The sequence below is a fragment of the Vicugna pacos genome, chromosome 17 (assembly GCF_048564905.1).
Source record: "Vicugna pacos chromosome 17, VicPac4, whole genome shotgun sequence".
Taxonomy (NCBI): Eukaryota; Metazoa; Chordata; class Mammalia; order Artiodactyla; family Camelidae; genus Vicugna; species Vicugna pacos.
Window position 1 is genome coordinate 15,136,477 of NC_133003.1, and position 25,584 is coordinate 15,162,060.

The window sequence follows — 25,584 nt, forward strand, 5'->3', positions numbered from 1 at the left end:
CGGCAGAAATGCGGGCTTTGGGACACTTGGGCGCGCAGTAGCCTGGGACAGCATGCTCTCCGAGCCAAGCTCGAAACCAGTCAGTCCGTGTGGAACGAAGGAGCGTCGCTAGCGCAGTAAATTCAGGAGAGAATGAAACGGTGACTTGAAATACCTAGGCACTGTGAAGTGCGGAAGAGCTGCTTTGGAGACGCGCTAAGCCGGCTCTGGTGAGTCCGGGCTGGGGGAGGGCGCCCACACTCCGGGAGCCAGGCCGGCCCCGGATTCGGGTGACCGGTCACCCGGCTGTCAGGGTGGGTCCGGGCACCCCGGGCTCAAGGGCAGAGGCAGGAAAAGCCTTACTTCAAAGCTAGGAATGACCTGAGGTCTCGCCTGGGGACTCGCGGGTCACGGCCCCAACACCTCACAGGTCGCCGAGGAGGAGTCCAGCCTGAGGCGCGAGGCCGGGTCCCTGGCGCGCGCGGCCCCAGCCCCGCCTCCCGCTGCGCCCCGCCCCTCCCCGCGCACGCCGCCCGCGCGCACGGGGAGCGCCTGAGAAGCCCGCCGGGCAGGCACCCCCGGCCCCGGCGCAGGCGCGAGCACGCGCTCCCCTCCCGCTGGGCGCTCCGCACGCGCCCCCGCTCCGCCTCCGCACGCGCCTCGGGCCGGGGGCGTCTCTGATTGGCCGTCGGCCGGGCCCGCAGGTGTCGGCAGGGGCTGTGGCCAGGCTGGCCCTGGCTGCCTGCGGCGTGGGCACCTCCCTCGCAGACGTTGCCGCCGCCACGCTCCCGCCTCCTGCGCCCGCTTCGTGCTCCCGCTGCGGCTGCGGTTCTGGCGGCCGAGTCCCCGCGACGCTGCAGCTCGTATCTGGCGCGCCGACCGCCCCGCGCCCCTGCCTTGCTGCCCGCAGCCTCCTGATCCACGGGGCGCGCTGCGGCAGGTACCCCAGGCGTCCTGAGGCGCGCTGGCCTGAGCCCGGCCGCCATCGATGACCCGGGTCACGGACCTGCTCCAGCCGGGCCACTCCGTGTGAGTACCGCCCCCTCTCCTTTAGCGGCTTTGCGCCACTCTCCCTCTTACGTTGCCGCAACTTCGGGGGTGGGCGTGTGGAGGTGTCTAGCGTCCCCGCAAACCCTGTGCGCGTCCTAAACCAGGGCCCCCCGGGCGCGGCCAGTCAGCCTCTGCGGAGGGGCGTGGGGGGTGGGTAGCGAACTTGCTAGGGGGTCGTCGCAGAATCGAAACCGCCCCTTTCTCCCACTGCCGGGCTCTGAGCTCGGCTCTGCGTTTCCTTCGCGGTTTCTGACCCCCTTTGGCCACGTAGCTCTTGGACTGCGGTTCACCACGCACCTACTACGCTCCGGGCGCGCCTCAAACCCTCGGGTAAGCCCCGAAGAAGCCCAGCGCGGCGGACTTGACTCTCACCCACTCTTGATTTCTGTAAAATGGGGCTAATCAGGGACTCGCTCAAGGTCACGGCAGGTGCGCGGAATAAGAATCGGAGTTGAGAGCTTCTGGCCCGGTTCTCGGATAGCCTGGGGAAGGGCGGCCGTTCGGGGTGGGATAGTGCTCGCTTCAGCTTCATCCCGGTCTCCTTGCGCCAGCTCCCTCCCTTCCAACTCCGCCGCATTTGGAGGGGTCGGGAGCCGACTCTAAGGGACCATACAGAGGTTTGGAGGTAGCCGCGGGGGACCTTCCGGGAGCGCGGGGCGGAGCGGTTCCGCGTTGGAACCCCTGGCCCTACGGCATTTGCTGCAGCTCCTCCATCCCCTGTCACTTAATTTACTGCCTCCGCAGAGTAGGGGAACTTGCTAGGTCCCTGCACTTAGATCCATCCCGTTTTGTTTCCCAAGTAAGCCCTGTCCCCGAGGATAAGTATGTGAGAGACTAGAACTGCATACACCAGTTTGGGCCCCGGGGCTTCCTAAGAGAAGCGGTGCGCCTGGGGTTAGCACCCATCTGCTCTTAGAAAATGCCCTGACTCTGGCTTTATTTCTGCCAGCTCCGCTCCTTACCCCTTGATCTGGATTTGTTTCACACCTTCCCAGGGGAAGGTGGCGTCCAGTCCCAAAATGTGTAAATGTCGCCAGAGGTGCCTCGTTTACTCCAGATCCTTTGAGGCAGCTCCTGTGGGGCTCTGGGCGGATTCCCAGAGCTCTGGGCTGGGAGAGGGTCACCCCTCCTCTTTTGACATTATCACCCCGTTCTTCCAACTTAGCCTCCCTCGCCCCAACTCAGAGATGAGATGACCACTTAGTTTTATGATGTCTGACAAACATCTTTGAACCTCAACTCTTTAATCTATAAAATGGAATAATCCCTGCTTTTAATCTCACTGAGGCAGTTGAGGGTTCAGAGGACATGACAGATGTGAAAGTCAAAGAAAGACAATCTAAGAGGATCTAGCTGTGGGTGGAAATGGGGGTGATTTAAATAAATTTTCACAGCAGCCTCTGGGACCTATTCACAGATCTAAAAATCCTTCTTTCCTGACAAATTTAGTTTGGTAAGGCTTTGAAATTACTCCTCTCCATCTTCCCGTTGATGTTGCTGGCCTGGCCATGGACAGCCCTATCTCTCTTAGTTACCCCCACCCCAACACATCTGTGGCGTGTCTCTGTGGGATGAAAGCTAGCTGTCTCTGTGGGGCTGGGGGCAGTCTCTGTGGAGCTGGTGGTTGTGTCTGGTGGGGGGAGCAGTGTGTCTGTGTGTGATGGTTGTCTTTGTGGAGATGGTGTGTAGATACCCCCTTAGTGGCAGGATTCTCTTTGTGATCTAGGTTTCACGTGTGGAGGAGAAGGGGGAATTATCTGCTCCAGGATCTGTTCACTTCTGAGAAAGTGAACTGTTAGCCACATTCAGCAATGTAAGTGGTATAGCTTGTGTCCTGTCTCCTTCCTCCCTCATCCAGAAGGAGAGCTCCTCCACAGCCATGGCCTTTAGAGCAATTGATACACAGACTGAAATAACTCGTAGAGAACAACGCATGCCCCTCTTTTTTGCCTTCCTGGTTATTGTTGTGTATTCACATCCTTTTGTCTCAGAGGCAAGTTAAGGAGGGTTGACTAACTGGTCAGATCTTTGAGGTATAACATCACAGAAAATCGCGCAGACCTGAAGTGTACACTCAGTGGATTTTCACAGACTGCACACACCTGTGTAACAAGTGCCCAGAGTAAGACCTAGAATATTCCCAGCCTCCTGGTTACCCCTGCAGGCAGTATCCCTCCAGGGTAGCCAGCATCCTGCTTAGTTTTGTCAGGCAAGTTTTATTTTGATTACTGTGATTATTTATCATTTTAGCATCAAAGCTAAAATGAAACTGCCTAATGTTTTTCACCTCCCTTTTTATATATGCAAACCAAAGGTAGTTATACCTATGTGAGTCCTGAAAGCTAGAAGGAAGAATTTGGTCTTAAGACCCAGATAAAGTCTGATCTGATTGTCCCTCCACAATCTGATCGCCAGTTCTTGGATGATGTAACAAGCCCAACCCCAGTGCTGACTTTGGAGGCTGGCTTACTCATAGAGTGCATATGAATACTGTAAGTCTGAAATAGTGTGATAATAAAATATGAATGAAGAAAAGATGTGAGTGAATTCTCACTTGATGTATAAAAATAGAAGTATTTTGAATTCCTGAAAGTTAAAAACTGGTGGAGAAACAGAATTTCAAGGCTGAGTGATTTATGAACTCTCTGTGCTCTTGCCACAAGGTGGCACCACATGGGCCAGATAACTGAAATACCCACCATCCTTTCCCAAGCCCTCCGGAAGGAATCCCAGGAATAAAACTCAGCAGCGTAGCATCTCCAAGAGTGATTTCCAAACACTGTGTTTTTTCCAGTGGCTGGCAGGCAGGCAGGCCTCCCCTCTGGTGCCTGCTACTAAGTCCATAGATAGCACCCACCCCAGCTTTTAAGGAAGATGGCTTGTGGGTTGGAGGCAGGAGTGTGTTGGAGGTGGTGGAGCTGAGCCGCTGTTGCCTTCTCCTTAGTAATGCAGAGCTGTGGTATGTCCTTGGAATTTTAAAGAGGGTTAGCAGAGAAGCCAGCTCAGATGTGTTGTGATCCTTTTGGTCTCATTTCACCCCAGAATCCCTCCAAAGGTGTGAGAGAGAAGGAATTCTCTTTCCTGAGTCAGGTATCTCTCTTCACCAAGCACTGTCCATGGTGAACTCAGATGAGTAAATGGGCTTGGGCACAGCCAAACTGCTGCTGGAAGAGATACCCTGTGCTCCACAGGGAGGGGGCCAAGTCACCAGGGGAAACCACAGAGGGTGGGAGTGTTGTATCCAGCCGTGGAGAGAGCTAAGTGGACCCATCTAGCACCCTTCTCCCATTCATCACCTTTTCACCATCCGTGTGATTTAGATGCTGTTTAAAAGATTGTATTCACAGGATGGCTACCGTGCCCAGGATTGTTGAGAATGCTCAGTATTTGCATGTGTTGGACACTATATATATATTCATTTAATGTTCAGGATAAGAGGAGAGTAGCTTTCCTATTTTATAGATGAAGGAACTGGGCCTTGACAGTTAAGCACTCTTTTTAAACACTGTGTGAGCCAGAGTGAGAATTGAGAGCCAGTCTTGCAGACAGCTTCCTTGGCTGAGTTGTACCCTCTGCAGGGTGAGAGGAGTCTTGCATAATTCTTTTGTCCTCCCCAGCACCTAGCATAGCATAGCATAGCATGTTACATTAGTAGCTACAAGTGTGAGATTGCCATAAATAGAAGAAAATTCTCTGCTGAGCAAGAGGGAAATCCAGGCAGTGAAGGATGAGAATTTGGGGTTGAGTCCATGCAACCTGTAACGTGGGGACTGGGTGTGTGCCCAACAGTCTGTGCAGTCTCATTCTGTGTTTAAAATTTTATGTGAACCGAGGCCTATCATTGATTTGGGTGACTTGCTTTTTGCACCCAAGTGATTTTTTGACCCATGTTGATCATACATGTTGATGATCATAGATCTAGTTGATTCATTTTGAGGTAGTCTTTGTTTGCTATACCAGGGTTTCAATATTCCCCACTGAAGGGCAAAAAAGATGCTCTTACCTTTTGCCATTATAAAAAAAAATACTGCAAGAAATATCCTTGATAGGATCTTGTAGAAATGTACAAGAGTGTGTCTAGGGGATATATCCCCAGGAGCGGAGTAACTGGGTGGTAAGGTATGCTTACATCACCATCTATCTGTTACTTTGACTCCTAGATTTTGCAGATTGCCCTCTGAAGCAGTGTGCCACTTTACACTCCCACGAGCACTGTCCCGGAGTTCCTTGTACCCCACCAGCTTTGGCTGTGCCTGCCTTTAATCAGATGTTTTATTTTTGATTAATCTGATAAACATGGATTATATTTCACTGCTTTGACTTTACATTTCCCTCAGAGAGCTTTGAAAAAATGTATTTTAATTTTCAAGTTTTCTGTGCACCACCATTTGTTTTATTTTGTTTTATTATTACTAGAAAAAATTTTCAGATCTTCAGACTCATCTGAAATTTGTATCTCTGTACTGTGTGAGGCAGGGATCTAACTGTTTTCCATACTGAAAACCATCTACCCCACTGTCACTGAATTATTGTTTAACTGTTTTCTCATTTATTTTGTTGCCATCTCTGTCATATACCAATTTCGATTATATTTTTGGATCTGTTTCTTAGCCCTGTTCTGTTCTATTAATCTTTCTGTAATCCCTGAACTAATACAATTTTCATTGAATTATTAAAGCTTTATAATAAATCATCCCTTCTTAGCCTTTTTCTTCAAAATTGTCTTGGCTTTTTTTTTGACCCTTTAGGCTTCAACATGAGTTTTAGGTTCTATCCTAAATATCACTTCTCATGAAAAATAACTATTATCAAAATTTGGTAAAACAGAAAATAGATAAACAAGATTACACTGTATAGCACAGGGAAATATACACAAAATGTTATGATAACTCAGAAAAAAATGTGACAATGAGTGTGTATATGTCCATGAATGACTGAAAAATTGTGCTGAACACTGGAATTTGACACAACATTGTAAAATGATAATAAATCAATAAAAAATGTTTAAAAAAAGAAAAGAAAATATATTTTCTTGTTTCTTTCCTTTCAAATATAGTGCTAATCAAACCTTTTTATTTCTCATTATTTACTGTGAAAATTTAAGTGAGTCTTCTCTGATACCATCTATCTTTGAATAATAAGGACCATAGGAATATAATTTTTAAACACAAATAAGATTTTTTTTTACTCAACAACATAGGAGCAGCATTAATGTCAATGATTCTGTGTCATTTTTCTATCCTAATAATCCACTTTATCTGTGTACCATAATTTATTCAACAAAATCATTCTTTTAAAACAGTCAGCACTTAATACTTCTCATTGTAACTCTGTCTCTGCGTGCATCTTTGTTTTCTTAGGGTGAATAAAGTAATTATATATAGTCAAAATTTGTTTATTTTTCTTTAAATTTTTGATACTCATTGCCAAATAACCCTCCCAGACAGTGTTTAAATTTATTTAGCTATTGAGAATGTATGAGTGTCCCAGATCCCCCTGGCTTGCCAGTGATAAATATAATTATTATCAACATTGCCACTTTCATAGGCAAAGGCAAAAAGAGCAGAATCTTGTTTTTTAGTTTGCTTTTCTTTTCTAGTGAGGCAGAATGTATCTTCATGTTTGCTGGCTCTTCGTAGACCACTGTATAGTTTTCCATGAGGATTGTTTCTCTTTCTGTGAAAGAAACTTGCATTATCACTCAGTGTTTTTGGGAGAACTATCAGATTGTTTTACAGATCATGTTCTTATTTTTAACTGTTAAATACCATTCCATCATAGGAAAATGCCATATTTTATTAATCTGTTGCCTCCATGATGGACTTTAGATTGTTTCTGTATCTTTTGGTGTGGCTATTATATAGATGTGTGCATTAAACATCTCAGAACTGTATTTATGCACATGCCAAAGAAATTCTTGAGGATGTATGCCCAGAAGCGGAATTGAAGGGTCATGTTTTATGTAAACCTACAACTTGACCGTCTGATGCCAAATTGCTCCCACAGTGGCAATACTCACTTAACATCCCTAGCAGTATCTCTGCTAGTATCAGTCACATTAAGGAAACAATAATGCTAGAGAATAAAGAACAAAGGCTTTAAAGTAAAAAGTATATATGTATGTACATTTGTGTATATATTAATATCCTTATGTTTGTTTAGAAAGCTCGGAGGGTTTTTTTTGAAATCTTGCATCATATAAATGGTTATGTAGAAGTGCATAAGTCATAAACATCGTGTAAATATTTACTTGGCTTAGGAGAACTGGGAGGAGTTTAAGGTCTGCGATTATATAGTGCCTTTATTCAGGGCAGCCTACAAGAGGAGGTGAGCAGTTGAGAACCAGAAAAGCCCCTCTACCCAGCTCTGTGCCTCCCAGCCGCAGTTCTGCTATTGGATAATTGTCCCTTTCCATCATTCTCTTCTTTTCCAATTTAGAAGACCTTGGTTGGCATAAGTCGAAAGTAATAACGTACCATTAACATCCTATTGCAAATGAGCTTGTGTCATCAATTGCTAGTGACAGTAAGACCAGAACAGCATGAAACCACCAGAAGATTACTGGGGAAAGGCTGAAAGATGGACTTAGTTGGGGGATGGGCTGGATACTTCAAGGAGAGAAACCTCACTCCAAACTTACTCTGAGGATCAGTTCTGTACTTGTGTAAGGAGAGTAAAGAGAGCTTTATGAAACTGCCTAAATGCTGTTTAAAAACTGGTTTTTGGTTTTGCATTCAGCCATGTATTACTTTCCCCCATTACCTTCCCTAGGTAATTATGAGTTAAATTTTGTGTATGTGTACATCTATGTGTCATCAACTGGGGAAAGAAAACCACTCTATAGAAAGTCCTTTTGTGGCTGTGATTTACAGCATAACGTCACTGATGTGACAGATATGTGATCTGCAGCTGGGATGCACACATCCATTCTGTGGGCTGACAGTTTAATCTCACCGACCAGACACTTGGGAAAAGAACTTAAGACTTTTGAGGAAGGGCGGGTGCCTAGAGGACAGAAGTGCCTATAGCCCCAGGATCTAATAAGGCTATTTGCCAAAGACCCCCAATAATCTGACACTGATTCGTGGCTCAGATAATATGTCATCCTGTATGGTTCTCTTTTTTGGTACGAAATGCGACTACCTCAGAGTATGCAGGGTCATTTTCTAGGCTTGGAAGCCTAGATATCACTGCAGAAAAGGAAACTAACCAAAGCCCCTTCACATTATGTTTTTTTCCGAAAAGAGCCCAGTCTGCCTAAGCGGTGCTTCCGGCCTCAAACCTCTTCCTCACCTCCTGTTGAAAACCATTGTCTCAAGCATCGTTTCACTCGATCTGTGTAGCTCCAGCCTCTGAAAGTCTGACAGGTGCTGTTTCTGTGTTTGTATTTTATAAATATGATTGTGTTGTTTTGCTTTCTTCAAAAAGCAATTTATTGATCATTAGGGACTTCGATTTACTGGAATGACATGTAACCAGAATATTCGAGATTAGTCTTTTATGGCTAATTAGAAGAAAAAACTTTTAAATGCTGTTTTAATGGAATCCGTGTTTAAAGTCTGTTAGAAATCCGCCGGCTGGTCTTTAAGCTCCGTGGTCCAGTGAATGTCAGTCTGGTACCTTTCCTAGGACTGCAGATCTTGCAGCCCGGTGCTTGTGTGCCTGTCGGCTGCAACCATCCTTGTGCTCCCAGTTCTGAATCCTTCCTCCCGCAGCTCCTGGTACCCGATGATGCTTGCTCTTCCCACTGCCACCACCCCTGCCTTCTGCCCGAGTTCCCCTCCCCTCAGACTGCTGCTGATGGTGCGTGGGGACCGAATGCTGATGTTTCCCCCTTCTCTTCTCACTTGTGGCAAATCTGGGAGATAGTTGGATTTGCTTCCCCCAAAAGGTGGATGAGCTGTGAGAAGTGAGATCAAGTTGGGGTGCATGGGAAGAGGCATGGAGGGGCTCTGTGTGTTGTCAAGACCACTTCTCAGGGAGATGAGGACTCTCGTAGGGTGCACGGCCCAAGTCCTAAGTCCCAGGGGGATGAGGAAGCCTGTAGAGGTGGCCACCGCTTCGTGCTGCCCAGCTCAGCACCTTCCCTCTCTAGCTCCTGATCCATCCCGCCAGAACTGTTATGGATTCTTTTCGGACTCTCCAAAGAACCGACTTTTTGCTTTCCCTTCTCTCTTGTGTCATTCTTTTTCATTGTATTTAATCTCTGTCCTCATCCATATTATTTCCTTCCTTCTACTTTTTTTTTTGGCTTTTGTCTTTTCCTCAGCTCTTAAATTTACAGAATTATCTCATTAATTCCAGCCTTTCTTTTCATATATATGCATCTAGTCCAATAAACTTTTCTCCAAGTATTGCTTTAGCAATATTTGTATTTCACAAGTGTTGATATGTAGTGGGTTTTGTTACTGTTCACGTGTAAGTTTTTAACATTTTTTATAGAATTTTTTTGTTTATTGAGTTACAGTCAGTTTACAATGCTATGTCAATTTTTTCTTTTTTAAAATTTATTTATTTTTTAAAAAATTATGTTTTATTGAGTTACAGTCAGTTTACAATGTTGTCAATTTCCAGTGTAGAGCACAATTTTTCAGTCATACATGAACATACATCTATTCATAGTCACATTCTTTTTCACCGTGAGCTACTTGACATTTTCATTGTGATTTTTCCTTTGACTTATGACTTACTTAGAAGCTTCCATTTTATTTTTCTTAAAGAACTTTCAAGCAATATTTTTCTGTTTTCATAGTGATTAGAGAATGTGTTCTACCTGATTCCAACTCTGAAATTTATTCAGACTTGTTTTATGGTATGTAGTTTTCACAAATGTTCCATGTTTCCTTGAAAGGAGAGTTATTGGTTGCAGTGACCCATATTTGTTAATTAGCTTAAGCTAGTTAATTTTGTTATTCGTATCTTCCATCTTTACTCTTTTTTTGCAGCTTGATTGATCAGTTATTGAGGGAGACATATGTAGAGGTGAATGTTTCAGTTTAATCTTGTGCTGCTTTCAATTTTTGCTTTGTATATTTGACAGCAAGATGTTATTAGATATGTTCTAGTTTAATTTTTCCCTGGCCAATTGAACATATATCAATATGAAACAACTCTTTTAATCTATAGCGGTGCCTTTGTTTCTAGATCTGAGAAAGACAGATATCATATGCTATCACTTATGTGGAATCTAAAAAAGTGATACAAATGAACTGATTTACAAAACTCACAGACACAGAAAACAAATTTATGGTTACAAAAGGAGAAAGGGCGGGGGGGTAAATTCATAATTTGGGATTAACAGGTACACACTACTATATATAAAATAGATAATAAAATCCTACTGTATAGCATAGGGAACTATATTTAATATCTTGTAATAACCTATAATGGAAAAGAATCTGAAAAAGAATATACATATGTATGTATAACTGAATCACCTTGCTGTCCACCTGAAACATTGTAAATCAACTCTACTTCAATTAAACATTTTTAAAAATTAAAAAATAAATCATCAAAAAAGTCAGCTTTTAGTAGAGCTACACCAATTTTCTTTTGCTTAGTACTAGCCATTTTCTTATCCTTTCAAGAACAACAGTTCTGTGTATTTTTATGTCACTTGTGAAACTGTTGTAAAGAGCATAAAGTTACTTCATTTTTCTAACCTGCATGTTTTAGTCTGGAAGGTATGTTCGTTTACAGACCTACTATTAATATTTTTGGATTTACTGTCCCATTTTGCTTTGTTCTCGTTCATTGTCCCGCTTTTTATACGCTTGGTTACTATCGAGTTACTTTTTGTATTAACTTAGATTCTCTCTCCTACCCGACACTGCATTTCCCTCCTCCACTTATGCAAAAACTTTACGCTTCATTTCTATCTTCTAGTGTTTATTATATGGTAATTTTAGCACACATATTTACCTTAACAGAATCCAGACTGCATCAGTCATTTCTGAGCTCCTGAGCAATTCAAGGACTTTATGCTTAACGCTGATCACCCACCTCCAGTGGAAATGGATGGCTTCCAGTGATTCTGTTCCTCTTGTTAGACACGTGAGAAATTCGCTGAATTGCCAGAGACACAAAGGCTGACTCTTGTGTTTCTCCGCTTTTAGACTCGTTATTCTGAAATGCTCTTAGAAAGCAAGCTTTTGGGGCTTGGAGGACAGACATTCAGCACCTAATATTTACATCAGATAAACCCGATAAGAGTGAAGAATTTCAAGAAAATGCCAGCAATCTGTAACATGGGGAGTTTGGAGGATATGGCACTCATTTTTCAGGTAGGGACTTAACTGAACATCTTCTAGTTAGCACAAAAGCAGGTTTTTGTTTTTATACAGTTGTTTGGGGCTCACTGTGGAGGCAAAGACGTAACTGTGATGTCAAGCAGCACCCCCACTGAACCTGCGCTAATAAGGCAGTTCAGCGGGAGTCGTGTGTCCTCTGGGTCAGTTTTATACCCTGTAGTGGTTTTGCTATTTAGGTGTTGTTGTTCAACTCGATGCCTGGAAATGTATCTCAGGGGCCTTAATATTCTTAACCTTAAATGTAGTCATTTTAAGGGGGGGGACATCCTTAATGTGGAAAACACTTTTTGCACAGAGATGTTTATCATGGTTTTCTATGAAATAGTCCAGAATTGATATCAGCCCTGCACTGGGAGCAGGTCAGTAAGTGCATCCACTTATACAATATAATGAACCATTAGGAGTGATGCTTGACAGTGATTGTGCTAACATGAAAAAAAAAAAAGCTTGAGATGGAATTCAGCAAGAAAAGATGCATACTTCTGTGTGAAATAGGTTAAAAATGACAGCAGCCCCTACAAAGAGTGGGGGAAATGAGACTTAAATGAGCCAATGGGTTAGCCCTGGTTGTATTTATTTGATGGTGTCAGATGATTGATTTTCTTTTATGATTTTATCATATCTTTCACATTTTCATAATGGGGAATTTGGGGGTACTGAAAAAATAAAGCCACACAAAATCTCTAAAGGAAAAACTCCAAAAGGCTGAGGGGAGCACAGAGCTGTTAGAGGCTCCTTCTGGTGAGCACCTGGCAGGGTTGTTCCCCTTTGATAACTTTTTCAGAATCGAGATTCTAGAAGACAGAGGTGGCAAAGAGATGGCTCAGGAAAGGGGTCCCAGCGGGGCCCGATGGGGGTGCACGTGGTTAGGGGGCCGTCTCCTCCTGCACCTGTGGAAATTCAGAGCAGGGCCACGTGCTTTATTCCTGGATTCTCTTTTCTGGCACATCTCTGGGTCCAAGTGGGCACTCGAGCAGGGTTTGTTGACTTTATAATCAGTGGGTAGAAACTAGAGCAAATTCCATTGGCCACATTACAGAATACTTGCATTATGCTTTTAGGGTGTTACCTTTGGATTTTGAGGGGAAAAAAAATGAAGATAATGTGTTTTTCGTTTCTATCCAGTTTGAATGAAGTGTCCATGGCTATTTCTTCTCCATACTCAGCTGCCTTCCCTGCCTGCTGTGGCCCCTCTCAACGCTGAGCCACTGTATTTCAGATGCAGCTACAGCTGTTTGGGTGAGCGTGCGCTTTTGAGTTCTGCAGTCTTGTCTATAGACTTCTGTAGCACATCTTTAATTATCTTTGAAGTTGCCAGCTTTAAAGTATGTGTGTCCGATCCTCCTGCGGATGGGAAGATATGTTACTGAAGTGTAGCTTGTTGGTGAAACCCGCCGTGGGCAGGCTAACACTGCAGATCATTAACCAGTTTCCCTCCTGCCATGGCACTGAGAGTGTTCTGTTCTTTTCTATTTTTTTTTAATTGCCTGGAGCAACTTTTCTTTCCTCTTTGTTATATATCCAATAGGACATTATCTAGGATCAAATCTCTCTTTAATGTTACTGCTTATATGTCTTTGAACATAACGGCAGTTCGAAAGGCCTAGCTGAGCATGATATTTTATTGTAAGCATTTCTAGTTGAAACTATTTTCCTTTTGAGAAATGTACACTGCATTCCAGCCCAGACATTTATTGCAACTTTCACTTTATTGAGGCTTCAAAGAAAGAAAGAAACCTATTTATTGCACCAGGCCCTGGGGTCATTGCAGAAACCACAGCATTCAAAAAGATCAGATCAGAGAGTTGTTTTGAAGATCATCTGGTCCAGCAGTAGAAAACTGGTGGATCTAGAGCCATCAGTAGGTCATTCCACCAGCTCACCAGGTGATGCAGTGTGTTGGTGAGATGGGTGAATTCCACAGACGTGAGTCCATGGCCAAACCTCGTCTGCTGTAAAATGAGTTTCTTGGTCAGTCATGCTGGGGAGAACCATGACAGTGAATTCAGTATTTAGTGAGTGATGGATAAAGACCAGGCAGGAGCAGTACGGGGAGAGAAGGAAAATGTGTACATTTCCAAGGAGCGACTCACTGTGCCCTCTGTGACAGACGGTCTAGTGGGATCACTGCCACTGGCTGGTTGACTGGTCCACATCTGGGACAGGGGCTCAGCACTGGTCTCTGCTGTTGGGAAGAGGGGCCCTCAGCAGTGGTGATAGTCAGACTGGGCTTGCAGAGAGGAAATCTGAGAGGCTGAACCCATGTGTAGCCATGTTGTTGGACCCTCCTGCCATGTCCACGTGGCACCAGGGCTCACTGAGTAAGCACTGGGAAGGAAGCTACCTGGCCTTCCCAGGTGTCATCTTGTCCGCCAGATTCTTGAGAGCTTCCACGTAGATATTCAAATATCAGCACACTCTGCTCCTCTGAGACGTCCTTCATCCACATAACCTGTTCCTCAGACCTCCCTGTCACTCATCTCCCAGTCCTGTTCTTCCCCATCCTGCCATGCTGCTGGCTACTGTCTGTGAACTGGTGTCAGGTCCATTCTTCCAGGCACCTCCCAGTCCAGACAGTGTGGAAGACGAACAGACTGCTTGAGGTCCTGCCCGCCAGCAGGATGAGCCCTCACTGCCGTCCTTCAGAGCCACCCCTGAGTGGGGCTGTAACGTTACAGTTATCCACTTGTGGCTGGAGTCGGTGACATCTTACAGAATTATCCACAAACCCAGCCTGAGGTTTTCCTTCTTTTGTTGGTTGATCATCAGGAACATCCTGTGAGGACCCGGGTGTGGACTGAGAGAGAGGAGACAGAGCAGCGGACAAAGGAGACGTGGGAGTCTGAGTCCCCTGCCCACGCAGCTTACACCTTCTGGAGCTGCCTGGGTCTAATTTCTTACATAGCGTTTCCACTTGACAGTGGTTGCCTACTGTATACGCCAAGGCTGACAAGAGGCTCAAAGCTAGCTTCCTCTTGTCACATGGTCACATGATGTCCCATAGTTAGCCATTCAGTACCAGGGCCTGGTAGCAAGCACAAGCTGTTTCTCGACAGGAGCATCACGACCTGTAGAGGAGGGTGCAGTTCTGCTCTAACATCCTTAAAAGCCTGTGCGGTGCTTCTTCTACAACTTCCCAGCGGTCCCCGGTGGCATCTCTGTTTGCTGTGGACACTCTGATGCCAGTGGATCTGTTGGGTCCTGCACAAACCAAGGGACAGAGCAACTTGCACTGCCGCTCGGACCTTCTCCAGAGCCTTCTCTTGCTCTGGGCTCCACTCAAGCCTGGATGCTCACGGTTTCCTTTATAAATGGCCAAGAGCAGCGCCCTTGTATGTTTCTACGTGTCATTCCCCAAATCCAAAAAGTCCCACCAAGCTTCAGGCCTCTGTTTCCACTGAAAGGCTAAGCGATGGTTAAAATAGTAACAGTCGCAATCACACAATAGCCCTGGACAGCCTAGGACAATCCATCAGAGAAACAACAGATGGAACTCCGGGGTTGGGATTGCGGCTGCGGCTGGAAAGGCAGCGTGCTGACTCTGCCTCTGGGGCACAGATGTTTGCCCTTGGAACACCTGGCTTGATGGACAGTGGGATCTGGTTTAGGACTTGACTTTTTAAGCACACATTTGAAAAGTCTGCCTCATTTGGGAGCTTCCTGTTGCCTGTATTTCTGTGTCTCCCTTTAGCTTGTAGAGGGCTATGATTGGAGTCATTTTCTTTTCTATCCGTGTATAGAATGTATCTCTGAGCTTCCAGGTCGTTCATTGAGTTTTAGACAATCAGTAGGGATTTTGGACGCTTTTATTTGGCACAGAATAGTTGGCACCTAGTAAATTAGCACGTGTAGCAGGATGTGGTGAAATTTGGCAAGAGTTCTTTTTGATAGCCTGCTCTCAGATCAGTCAGTCAACAAACAAATGCCACTAACCCACTAGTCAGCCACACACAACAGCCGAGTGTGCCACTCCTGACAAAGGACAAAGACGACGTGTTCTTCCTTTAGGTTGATATGGTCCATACACCAGACCAGCCCCATGGCAGAGCCCAGCCTCGAAGGACTCCATGTGTTCTGGGCACCCTTTCCCTCAGTGCCAAGAGCCTGCCCCTCCTGCTGTCTTGGGAAGGAGGAGGGAGCGTGAGGAGTGGCCCGTTGGGAGTTGAACTTTGACCTGCCTAAACATTTGCAGGAGGAAAGAGTTTAATGAGAGAGTAAACGGCAGCTTTGCATCATTTTCTCTTGTTTTCTTAACTTCACGCTCCCACCCAGACCACTACAGTGGCTTCTGCGTGCCTACCTCTGTCCTTGTTCACCTCCTCCCCGGCTCCCCTCCACTACCTGCGTGGTCCGAGGGAAGCACGAACACTGTGTCTTGGGTTGCTCACCTGTTGAGGACCCTGCGGGGCCTCCCAGGGCCCTCGGGTGAAGCCCAGGCTCCCTCTGCAGCCCTGCAGTGGACGGCGTGTTAAGGGACATGAGCATCACTAAAGGGAGCCTCTGCCTGTGCTCCTCCCTCAGCCTGGGAACCTGCCAACCCTTGCCGCTCCTTAGGGCCCCGGCATCACCCACTCCCGGGAGCCTCCCCGTCTCTGTCTCTTGCCCTCCTTCTTCCCACCCCCTCCCCACCACCGACCCAGGGGCAGTGACTCATGGCCCATTCCTCAGGTAGCCCTGACTGCTCTGTGCCTGGTTGTCTTTTATCGCCAGCCTCTCCTCAGCAAAGATGTGAACAAACAGTCCTCACCTCGGGTCCCGAGATTGTAAGTCCCAACATTCACGACCCGGGGAACCCTCTGCAGTTTGCGACTAAAAACCCAGGCTCTGTTACTCGCTCACACTGAAGCTGTGGTGTGTACGTGTAAATTGATTCTTATAAGAAAATGCCTAATAGTAAGTTGCTTGCTTTGGAAGGTGAATTGTCTCCTTTTCTCATCTACTATTAGTTGTCTCAATCCCTTTGTTTTGAGAACAACTGGAATGGTAAATTTTGCCTACCATATTGGATCACAAACTGGGAATTGATGAAGTCTGAATTAGTGAGGTTTTCATATGTATTTTTTCATAGTCTCACATTCTCCACTGTAACTATGTGGTCAGATTCCAAAGGCAGCCGGCTGCCAACTCTTATCTTGACACACCTTTATTACAGTCAGAAGATGCATACGAGACTTTTATATAATAGAAGGATCAAAGAGCTTCGTTATCCAAAGAGGAAATTCTCAGTGGGTTGAAGAGCTGTGTATTTTTATTGAGTGTTCATTAGCTGTCCTCTGTGCAGGGGATCAACATGAAAACATCCACAGGATGAGAAGCAGACAGAGAAATAGCCCAAAAGGCAGGAGAGCCATCACAGGGCTTGCACTACAACCACAGGCTCAGAAAACAAAACCAGGGGGTTGTAGGCATTGCTCTAATTCAAGATGGCAGAGAAGTGCACTGGTCTCTAATACAGACCTGTTGGTTTGGTCATTGCAAGTAAGGCGAGAAAATGCGATCAAGGTGTATAAATCAGGTCATTTATTTGCCAATAAAGTGTACTGTGTGTCTGTTAGATCTAGGTAGCTTATAATATTGTTTAAATCATCTGTATCCCTGCTGATGTTTTGTTAGTTGCTACATCTGTTATTGGAAGTTGATACTGAAGTCTCTATCATTGTCAGATTATCCATTTCTTCCTGAATTCTGTCAGTCTTTGCTACAAAGTGTGTGTATATACAGAGCATACATTTCAGTACTGTTAAGTAGATTCGTGCTGTTGTACAACCAATCTTTAAAGCAGTACATGTTTAATATTGAGTCCTATAAGCTGAAACTCTCTTGATTATTCAAGGGTGATGAAACCACTTTGTGTGTTGTTCCAGTTCTTTGGATCTGTATCCTCTTCCCTGACACAGCACTCTTCACACTCAAATACTTACTATCAGCCTTGGGGGAATCCGGGAATAGAGGAAGGTAGGACCTATTTCGGCTAATATTAGGCAGCTTAAATTCCTGCATTGGTGGACAAGGCAGCTAAGATGTGGACTAGATGACATTTGAGCCTTTTGGGCATATTGCAATGAATTATTCTGCTTGGAGGCAATGTGTCACAGTGGGCAAAACACTGACTTTGGAGTAAGACCAATGATTATTTGAATAACTAGATTTGTAACCGTGGATAAATTACTGGATCTCTCCAGGTGAGTTTCCCCATAGGAAGAATGAGACTGTTGATATCCGTTGCCTCGTTAGGTAAGGACTTATGTAGTTATTATTATTGGCTGTCCTTTTCGTTTGTGAAAACCTGAAGTTACCTTTGCCTCTATCATTTCCTTGTTACTTAATTTATCACCTCCTCCCCACACAAAAATTTCTACCATAAAATTGTGTGTCTGTCCGTCTGTTTTATAATACCCGTATCATCTAATCAAGGCACTAACAGTGGCTATTTCTGAAAAATTTCATATATAATTAGTAACAACAGTTGATATTTTCAAGCGTTAGTTTAAAATGCCCAGAAGGTGATTTTAGCTCCTCTTCAGGCGAGGAAGCAAAAGTCCCATTATTCAGACATATGGGTATGCCAGTTTGAGCTTTTTTTTATTGCAAGGGGCAGCAGTAACCTTTATCTAATTTAAGCAAAACAAGAAAATTTTTGGAGAGAGACTTGGAGGCCTCTGAGAGAGAAACTAGGGTGGCTCTAAGGATCCTGGTACTTGGCGGTATGAACAGATGGAGAGCCTCTTCAGTGGAGGGGTCTTTGAAATTACTCAACTCCAATCACAAACGATCTTTGGGTTACTTTGTACAGGATTAAAATTTGGGGGGAGATAGTTCCCCCCACCCCCTTACCAAGTGAGCCTGGCATGAGCCTTGTGCTTATATTTTGCCTGGAGAGACAAACGCTTCAAGATGGACAGTTCCACCAAGGCCACAGGAAACATAGGAGTGGAAGTTCCCAAGAATGAAGTCGGGTATGTTAACAAATGGTTGTTGGCGGCGGTGTGTGTGGATATTGGTCCTAGGAAAGCAGCTTGTGTCTGCTCTCGGAGTTCAGATTTATGGGAACTATGTGAATCGATCAAAGCCTGGAAGGCACAAGCCACTTCGATGTGAACGGAATAAACACCACGCTTTAAATTCAGGGGCTCTAAGAAACTTCTCTCCACCCTGTAAATCTGTTCAAATATGTAGTCAGTGTTTGGAAATTCAACCGGTAAAGATTTATAAAGTAGTAGATAGGACGGTGAAAAGTCATGTTATCTGAGAAATGACCTCAGGAACTAGTGGAATTCCAGTATTTATCTATCAGGAGAGATGTTTAAAGATTCTTGCCCTCCAAGTAGCTCCCTTGAGCCCAGACTCCGCTGGATTGGACTCTACCTCTTTGACCTCGTTGACATTTCATCAGGCAAGTGTTTAACCGAGCTAAGTGTTGCTTTTATCATTTGTGACATAGGACTGATAATTCTACCTACATAGTTTTGTTAGTGTTCAATGACATGATCTGTGGTTCCCAGTGCATTCTCTGATAAACTCAAAGTACTGCTACCCCTTCTTCCAAATTTCTCATCACCCTCAAAAAACATTTATTCAATATTTTCCTGACTAGGCATTGAGGAAATAGACTAAAAATGTATGGTCCCTACCCTCTCTCTTTAAAGCTGTACCCATTTAGTTTCCTTTCTAAGTCCTCAGCTTCTTCTAAAGCTGATCTAATTCTGTAGCTTCTTATGAGAATTACGTTAAAAAAAAAACCCAGCTAAATCAATTCAGTAATTATATTAGAGTAGCTACTGCAGTTTGTCATCATGGGATGGACTTTTGGCAGTAATTCCCAAGTAGTCTTTTCTTTGGATGTGAAGAGGTAGCTGTTATCAAAGAAAGAGGTATCTACAGACACATGCATTTGAGAAATACAGGGGTAAACAAAATAAAAACCGGTTCTTCAGTGACAGACTTCTTAGAGGCTCTGATAAGCATCCCCAGGAGGGCGATACAGTTTGAAGCCATTTCTCAGGTTTATCTCATCACAGAGCTCCCCTTTCTCGGGACGCTTGTGAGAACAGGGACCTGAGGAACACACGTTAGGGAAATGGTGATAGAATTAAATCTTGCAGTTTATTAATTTTCTCTTTACTAAATTTTAAAAGGTATTCTCTCTGCTACCATCTCCGTTGGATTTAAACCAGAGAAATCCAGGGACAGGAGCATGGGACTGGAAGTTAGAGCATCTGAACCAGTTCTGTGTCTGGGAAATGGTTTCTTTCTCCTGGGCTTGTAGTCTCCCATCTTTAAATGAAAGCATCGTACCTGCATGAGCTCTGACTCACGGACACTGAGGCTTCTCCAGTTTTATGCAAGGGAATCTAATTGTGTTTAATGTAGAAAAAGGAAGAAACTTTTTCCATTTCCCCCAAAGGGTTTCTCATTATTCTCTGTCTTGCCCATTTAGAGCTTCTTTATTTATTTCTTTACAGAACCCATTTATCCCTCTTGAGTCCCAATCATTGTTTTTAGATTTGATATGATCAAAGTTGCCACTTCTGTCTTTCACTAACTGGGTATCTTAGGATCTCGTTTAGAATTCTCGGAAACCAAAAGCCAGTAAGTGAAGTGAAAGGGGCAGACGTGTCACCTTCTGGGAAACTCCACAGTGCCATTATCACTTTAATGGGGATGTTTTAAAGGGAGAAGGTAGTCTGTATTTTCCCTGTGCTGTCTAATCTGTTTCTTCCTGCTCATCAGGAGAGTCGATGCTGGAATAGGTTAAGACTTTTGTGGCTGTTGGGATGGGGTGAGTGTATTTTGCCTGTGAGAAGGGCATGATATCTGGGGGACCAAAGGGTGGAGTGTTATGAGTCGAGTCATGCCCCCCACCAAATTGAAGTCCTAACCCCAGTACCTCCGATCGTGACTGAGTTTGGAGATAGAACATTTGACAAGGCAGTTCGTCTAAAATGAGGGTATTAGGGTGGACCCTAATCTAATATAACTGGTGTCCTTAGGAGAAGAAGACATTTAGACACAGACACGCAGAGGGAAGTCCATGTGAAGACCCATGAAGAAGACAGCCACCTATAAGCCAAGGAGAGAGGCTTCGGAAGAAATCAACTGCTGACATCTTGATCTCAGACTTCTAGCCTTCAAGACTCTGAGAAAATACATTTCTGTTACTTAAGCCACCCAGGTGCTCTGTTAGAGCAGTCCTGCCCCGCTAATACACCCACCTGTGTGCCGACACCACCCTGTCCTGATTAATGTAGCTTTATAGTAAAGACATTCAGTATTGAGGAGAGGTTGTGAGAGTGGACATTGTTGCCTTTTTCCTGATCTTAGGGGAAACCGGTCAGTCTTACATCATGGAGTATGATGTTAATTGTGGGCTTTTGTTGTTTTTATCTTGTGATGCCTTTTATTTGATTGAGGAAGTATCTTCTAGTCTTAGTTTTCAGAGGGTTTCTTTCGTGAATGGGTGTTGAAGTTTGTCAGATGCTTTTTCTGCATCTATTGAAATGATTCTATGATTTTTTTTCCGGTTCTATTAATGTGGTGAATTGATTGCTCTGATTGATTTCTGAATGCTGAATCAACCTTGCATTGCTTAGATAAATCCAGTGGGTCGTGGTATATAATAATCCTCTTGAAATCTTGCTGCACTCCTCACACTAATATTTTGTGAAGGATGCTTGCATTTATGCTTGTGATACCCTTCAGTTCTGGGCAGCTTTCTGGAATGATTTATTTGATTTCGTCCCTGGGTGCAGCCATTTATTAAAAATGATCTTCAAAAATATATTTTCCCATAATTTTTAGATATGCACTGTTGGGAGGTGTGTTTTTGAGATACCATCTTTTCTAGTGCAGAGAAAATGGCTAAATAAGATTGTTTCATTGTGTGTGTTTTTTTGCAAAAGAGTTTATTGATTTTAGTTTACATTTCAATCGTGATGAAAAGTACAAGAGGTATAGTGTCTATAGGATATTTTTGAAAAAGTGTTATGATTTATTTTATCTTGCAGTTACATGTAGTCTTTAAAATTTGAAAGTTCAAACCACAGAACTTTAGAAGTTTTGGATATTGTCTTTTGACATTTTGTAGAAATTCACATTGTCTCTTGTGTGCTTCATTTTGTTGAAAAGAATACTTTATCATTTTTTCCCCCAATTTAAGAGTTGGGATAAATGACACCATTGAGGATCAGTTACTTTCTCTTTTTCTTCGCGGTGTTGCTGAAGTTGTCTGTAAATGTTTGCTGGATTATGAGAGCAGAGCAAGATACTCCCTGTTTAAACACTGTGTTTAATTCTGCTTAATAACAGCATTGGTTGGTTTTATCCTTGGAGAACTTTTAACTTAATTTTTTTTTCAATTGAAGTACTGTCTGTCAGTTACCATGCGTCACTTTCTGGTGTACAGCACAATGTCCCAGTCATGCGCACACATACGTGTGTTATACATATGTATATTCGTTTATCCACAGAGAACTTTTATCTTGCTCTCAATTTGTGGTCTGTCCTTTGACTTCTCAGGTCTCATCTTCTCGTCTGGGTGTGACATTAAACCATGGGGAGGAAACTGGACCTGTCTGGTCTGACCGATGATGAAACGGAACATGTTCTCCAGGTGGTTCAGCGAGACTTCAATCTCCGGAAAAAAGAGGAAGAGCGACTAAGGTGAGATGCTTTCATTTCCCACCTGGGTACAGTGAGCCCTCTGTGGGCAAGGAAACAGGCTTCCTGAGAGTGTTCCTTGCTGTGAGCCCCGCGTTCAAAGTCTTCATGTCGTGTAAACACAGATAAGGAGAAATGCCTTCCCTTTGTAGTCAGGCTGGCCAGCTTCGACGCGGGGCATCACCGTGTCAGCTCAGAAGTGTGGCTGTTCACACTCGCAGTCAAAGTTGTGTTTGGGCTGCTCACTCTGTAAGTTATTAGCTGAAGAATGAGTGGAGTTTGTCATGACGGTGGCTCTTTTGAGCTTGCTCGTGGCTTTAATTGTCTTGTCGGAAGGTACTATTGAAAAATAACCAAAGTGCTGTGTGAACGGTCCTTGGGAGATTTAGACTCATAGCTGTCCAGTCTTCTGTTAGAACTCTCAGCCACCGTGGGTCTCGTTCCATCCGCTTTTGCCTTCCTCTCCTGGTTCTGCCAGTACATGTGTTGTGCCTGCCTTCCCTCTGCCACCCCGTCCACTTTCTTTATCTCCCTCCTATCCCTGCGATGTCTGCACTCTCACAGAGTCAAGGCTGAGGCCGTCCAGGGGCTGTCCTGCAAACATGCACTGGAGTCTTTCCATTCTGTTCAGAGTTTGACGCCAATGTTGAAAATCAGTAAGCAACCCTTAAACAATTAGGATTGAAAATAGCTTTTGGTGCTCCGTCTCCTTTTCCAGAACTTCATTGAAATCTGTAGGTGGCTGATGGGTCTCTGTCTGCCTTTACTTTTTACTTTTACGACTGAACTACACTTTTACATCTTTGCTATGATTTCAAAGGAGCCTTGGGAAGGAGGAGAGGCCACTAAGTGTTTGCAGAGTCTGTCAGCTGGAACCCAGTTGCCACAGTAACTTACTAGCTGGTCAGGGCCATGAAGGATGGGGTAGGGGGATGTGCAGATGGCAGGAGCGCTTCCCATGTGCAGCATGTACCTTGAGCACACTCTGGGGTCAGACAGATGTGGACGTGGCTCCTTCTGCTGCTGCTTACCTCATTGTTGGATGGAGGAAGCCTGACGCCGAAGACACCAGATAAAGGGGAGTTTCTGATGACCAGCTGGGGACTTTGTATCAGAAAGAAATACATTTTTGTCGGGTTAAATCACTGAAGCCTCAGGGTTTATTTGTTACAGCAGCGTAGCCTAGTATCACTCTGACTGATACAGCTTCTGAGAGCTGAAAGGGACCAACTATTCATTACGCCCCCAGCCTTGACTCTGCAGCTGCAGAAGCGGGCTCAGGGGTGCATAGGCAGGTGGTGGTGGAATCTGGCCTGGACTTGAGGGTCCTGATGCCAGGGCTCCTGGTCTTCTCCTGCCAGTAGGCCCCTGGTGTAGTAGAAGACACCTGGGGAAAGATCTCTAGACTTACACTAGCATCATAATTTATATCCTGTGATTTTATATTGTTAGGCACATTTACAAAGTGGTTTTAAAAATGAGTGTTAATTGCACAGTGCTCTGGTGTTCAGATTGAGTCTCAGGGATGTTGATGAGCTCGCCACAGCATTTAAAATTTCTCATTTAATGTGTGCTGGCCAGAAGCTAGTTAGCAGCTGGATAACTTCCAAAGATTTGCCGATGCTCTAATGGACTTGGTCCATCAGGGAGCAGGGGTTAGATTTGATGAAAAGGTTTCCCGTAACTGCGACTGGCCATTAATTGTCAGGGTTTGCTGAACTAAGAGTGTGCTTATGTCTGCCAAGGACTGCTGGGCCAGGCCAGGGGAAGGAAGGGAGGGGAGGATGGGGAGCAGCAGTGGCGGAGCACTTCCTGTCTAGTCCCCGAGAGGCTCAGCGGCTGCAGCCTGGCAGCCATGGTGTGCGAATTCCTCTTCCTCTGGCCTACGTTGAGGGAGAGGACTAAACGCACTTGCAGACCTATTTCTATTGCTGGAAATAGTGTCGGCTATGCACTTGCTGACGTGGCCCACGCCGTCTCTGCCACCTTGGTGGCGGGATGCCAGAACCATCATCCGTCCTGCAAGAATCAGGTCCAAGTGTTGTGAGAAAATAACCAAGAGCTGCCGGCAAAGGGTGGTGGGGTGGGGGTTGTGGAAGAACCACTGCGGGGAAGCCAGAGCATCTCCTCGAACTAGAAGTGCTTTGTGTTTCTAGGCTAGTGTACAGAGACTCCTTGGAGGTTTAACCGCTGTTTTATAAAATAGAAAGAACATGGTGTTTTTAATGAAATGAGTTAATAATCTTTCTTCCTACAAAATTCATTTTAAACAAGTTAAAATTTTATTCCAAGAACTTAATTTTTTAAGAAGTTTTCTTTTTCAAAAAGTAAAATGCCTTTGTTCTCAAGGTCCCTGGTTTGGATGGTTAAGTTGATGGAATTAATTAACAAACACTCCTGGTCTTATCCTGCCAGTCAGATAGCCTTGACTTCACTCTGTTGGAATAAACCTGCCCTGTGGTTTATGAAATAACTATGCATTCCCAGAGCGCACCTGCCCGACATCTCCTCACTGGCCCTCTGTCGCTCCTGAGATGCCGCACTAACCCTGGGGCGTTAATCTGTCCAGGTGAAGCGTCCGCTGTCTCAGAGGGGCGATGCTTCAAGGCAGGAATTCCCTCCTCTGCGTTGCTAGAACAGGTTGGCCGGCCATTTGCCTGTCAGGGCTCTGAAATATCAGAGCCTGGAGCAAGTGCATTTTATGGAAGGTCGGACACAGCTCTGTTTGAGAGTCACTTTGTGATGTGGGAAGGCCCAGCAAATGGGAGACACCAGGAGAAGTCGTGGAGACTCGTGTGGGGCAGGTGTGAGGACCTCAGACGCAGGAGGTGGGTCGGATAGAGTATCAAACTCAAACCTGGAGGGGACCTCCCCGCTTTTTAAAAAAAAATCACCTTTTTACTTCCTTTTTACTTATTAATGGTATTTTTAATAATGAAAAGGTCACATATATTAAATCAAAGCTATTGGATAGCTATTTATTTGCTTCAGAATCATATATTGAATGTCAGGAGCCTCGTGGGGAAACATGAGGGGGATGAAAGGGTGGGGGACGGAGAGAGGGAGACACAAATTAGTAAGTGCCTTAACCATTGAGGAGAAGTCCAGAAGGCGAGCTAAGTCTGATATGAATAATTAGGATGGTGTAGAGAATGAGAAATAAGAGCATTAAGGCAGACCCAGGGGAATACTCCTCTCTTGGAGGTGGGAGGCAGGAAAAAGGAAGACTTCCCTGAAAGTGAGGTCAGTTTGATTTGATCCTTGAAGACAGACAGGATTCTCTCAGTGGGTTGACACTAAGGTCTGGGCAGCAAGGAGCATCTTGGGCAAAGTGATACGGATAGAAAAGAGGGTATGTTTTCTCAGCCCCAGTCAGGAGCTGTGGTGGGGCCGCGGCCGAAGGGACCACCTTAACAGCAGTTCTCCTGCCATCATTGCTCATGAGTGGTGTTCCAGGAATACCGCCTCCTCTCATTCCCAGCAACCCTGGGAAAAGCGCTGTTCTTATCCGTTTCCAAAATGGGGAAAGTGAGGCTCTAAAAAGATGTTAGAAGCTGACTCGAGTTGCACAGAGTGAAAGGTAGCATCA

The 25,584-nt window shown here is 44.8% G+C and overlaps 1 protein-coding gene across 4 annotated transcripts in view; it reads left to right on the forward strand.

The window, feature by feature from the left end:
• The first annotated feature begins 653 nt into the window (after nt 1-653).
• MYRIP (myosin VIIA and Rab interacting protein) overlaps nt 654-25,584 on the forward strand; it is a 153,755-nt gene continuing 128,824 nt past the window's right edge. For 2 of the 4 annotated variants that reach the window (XM_072941048.1, XM_072941049.1), the window contains exons 1-4: nt 654-1,008; nt 11,145-11,312; nt 12,465-12,578; nt 21,855-21,998. In XM_072941048.1, the coding sequence (XP_072797149.1) occupies nt 21,889-21,998 (110 nt within the window). In that variant the 5' untranslated portion in view covers nt 654-1,008; nt 11,145-11,312; nt 12,465-12,578; nt 21,855-21,888. The remainder of the gene's footprint in view (nt 1,009-11,144; nt 11,313-12,464; nt 12,579-21,854; nt 21,999-25,584) is intronic. The other 2 variants (XM_072941046.1, XM_072941047.1) reach the window with 2 other exon arrangements.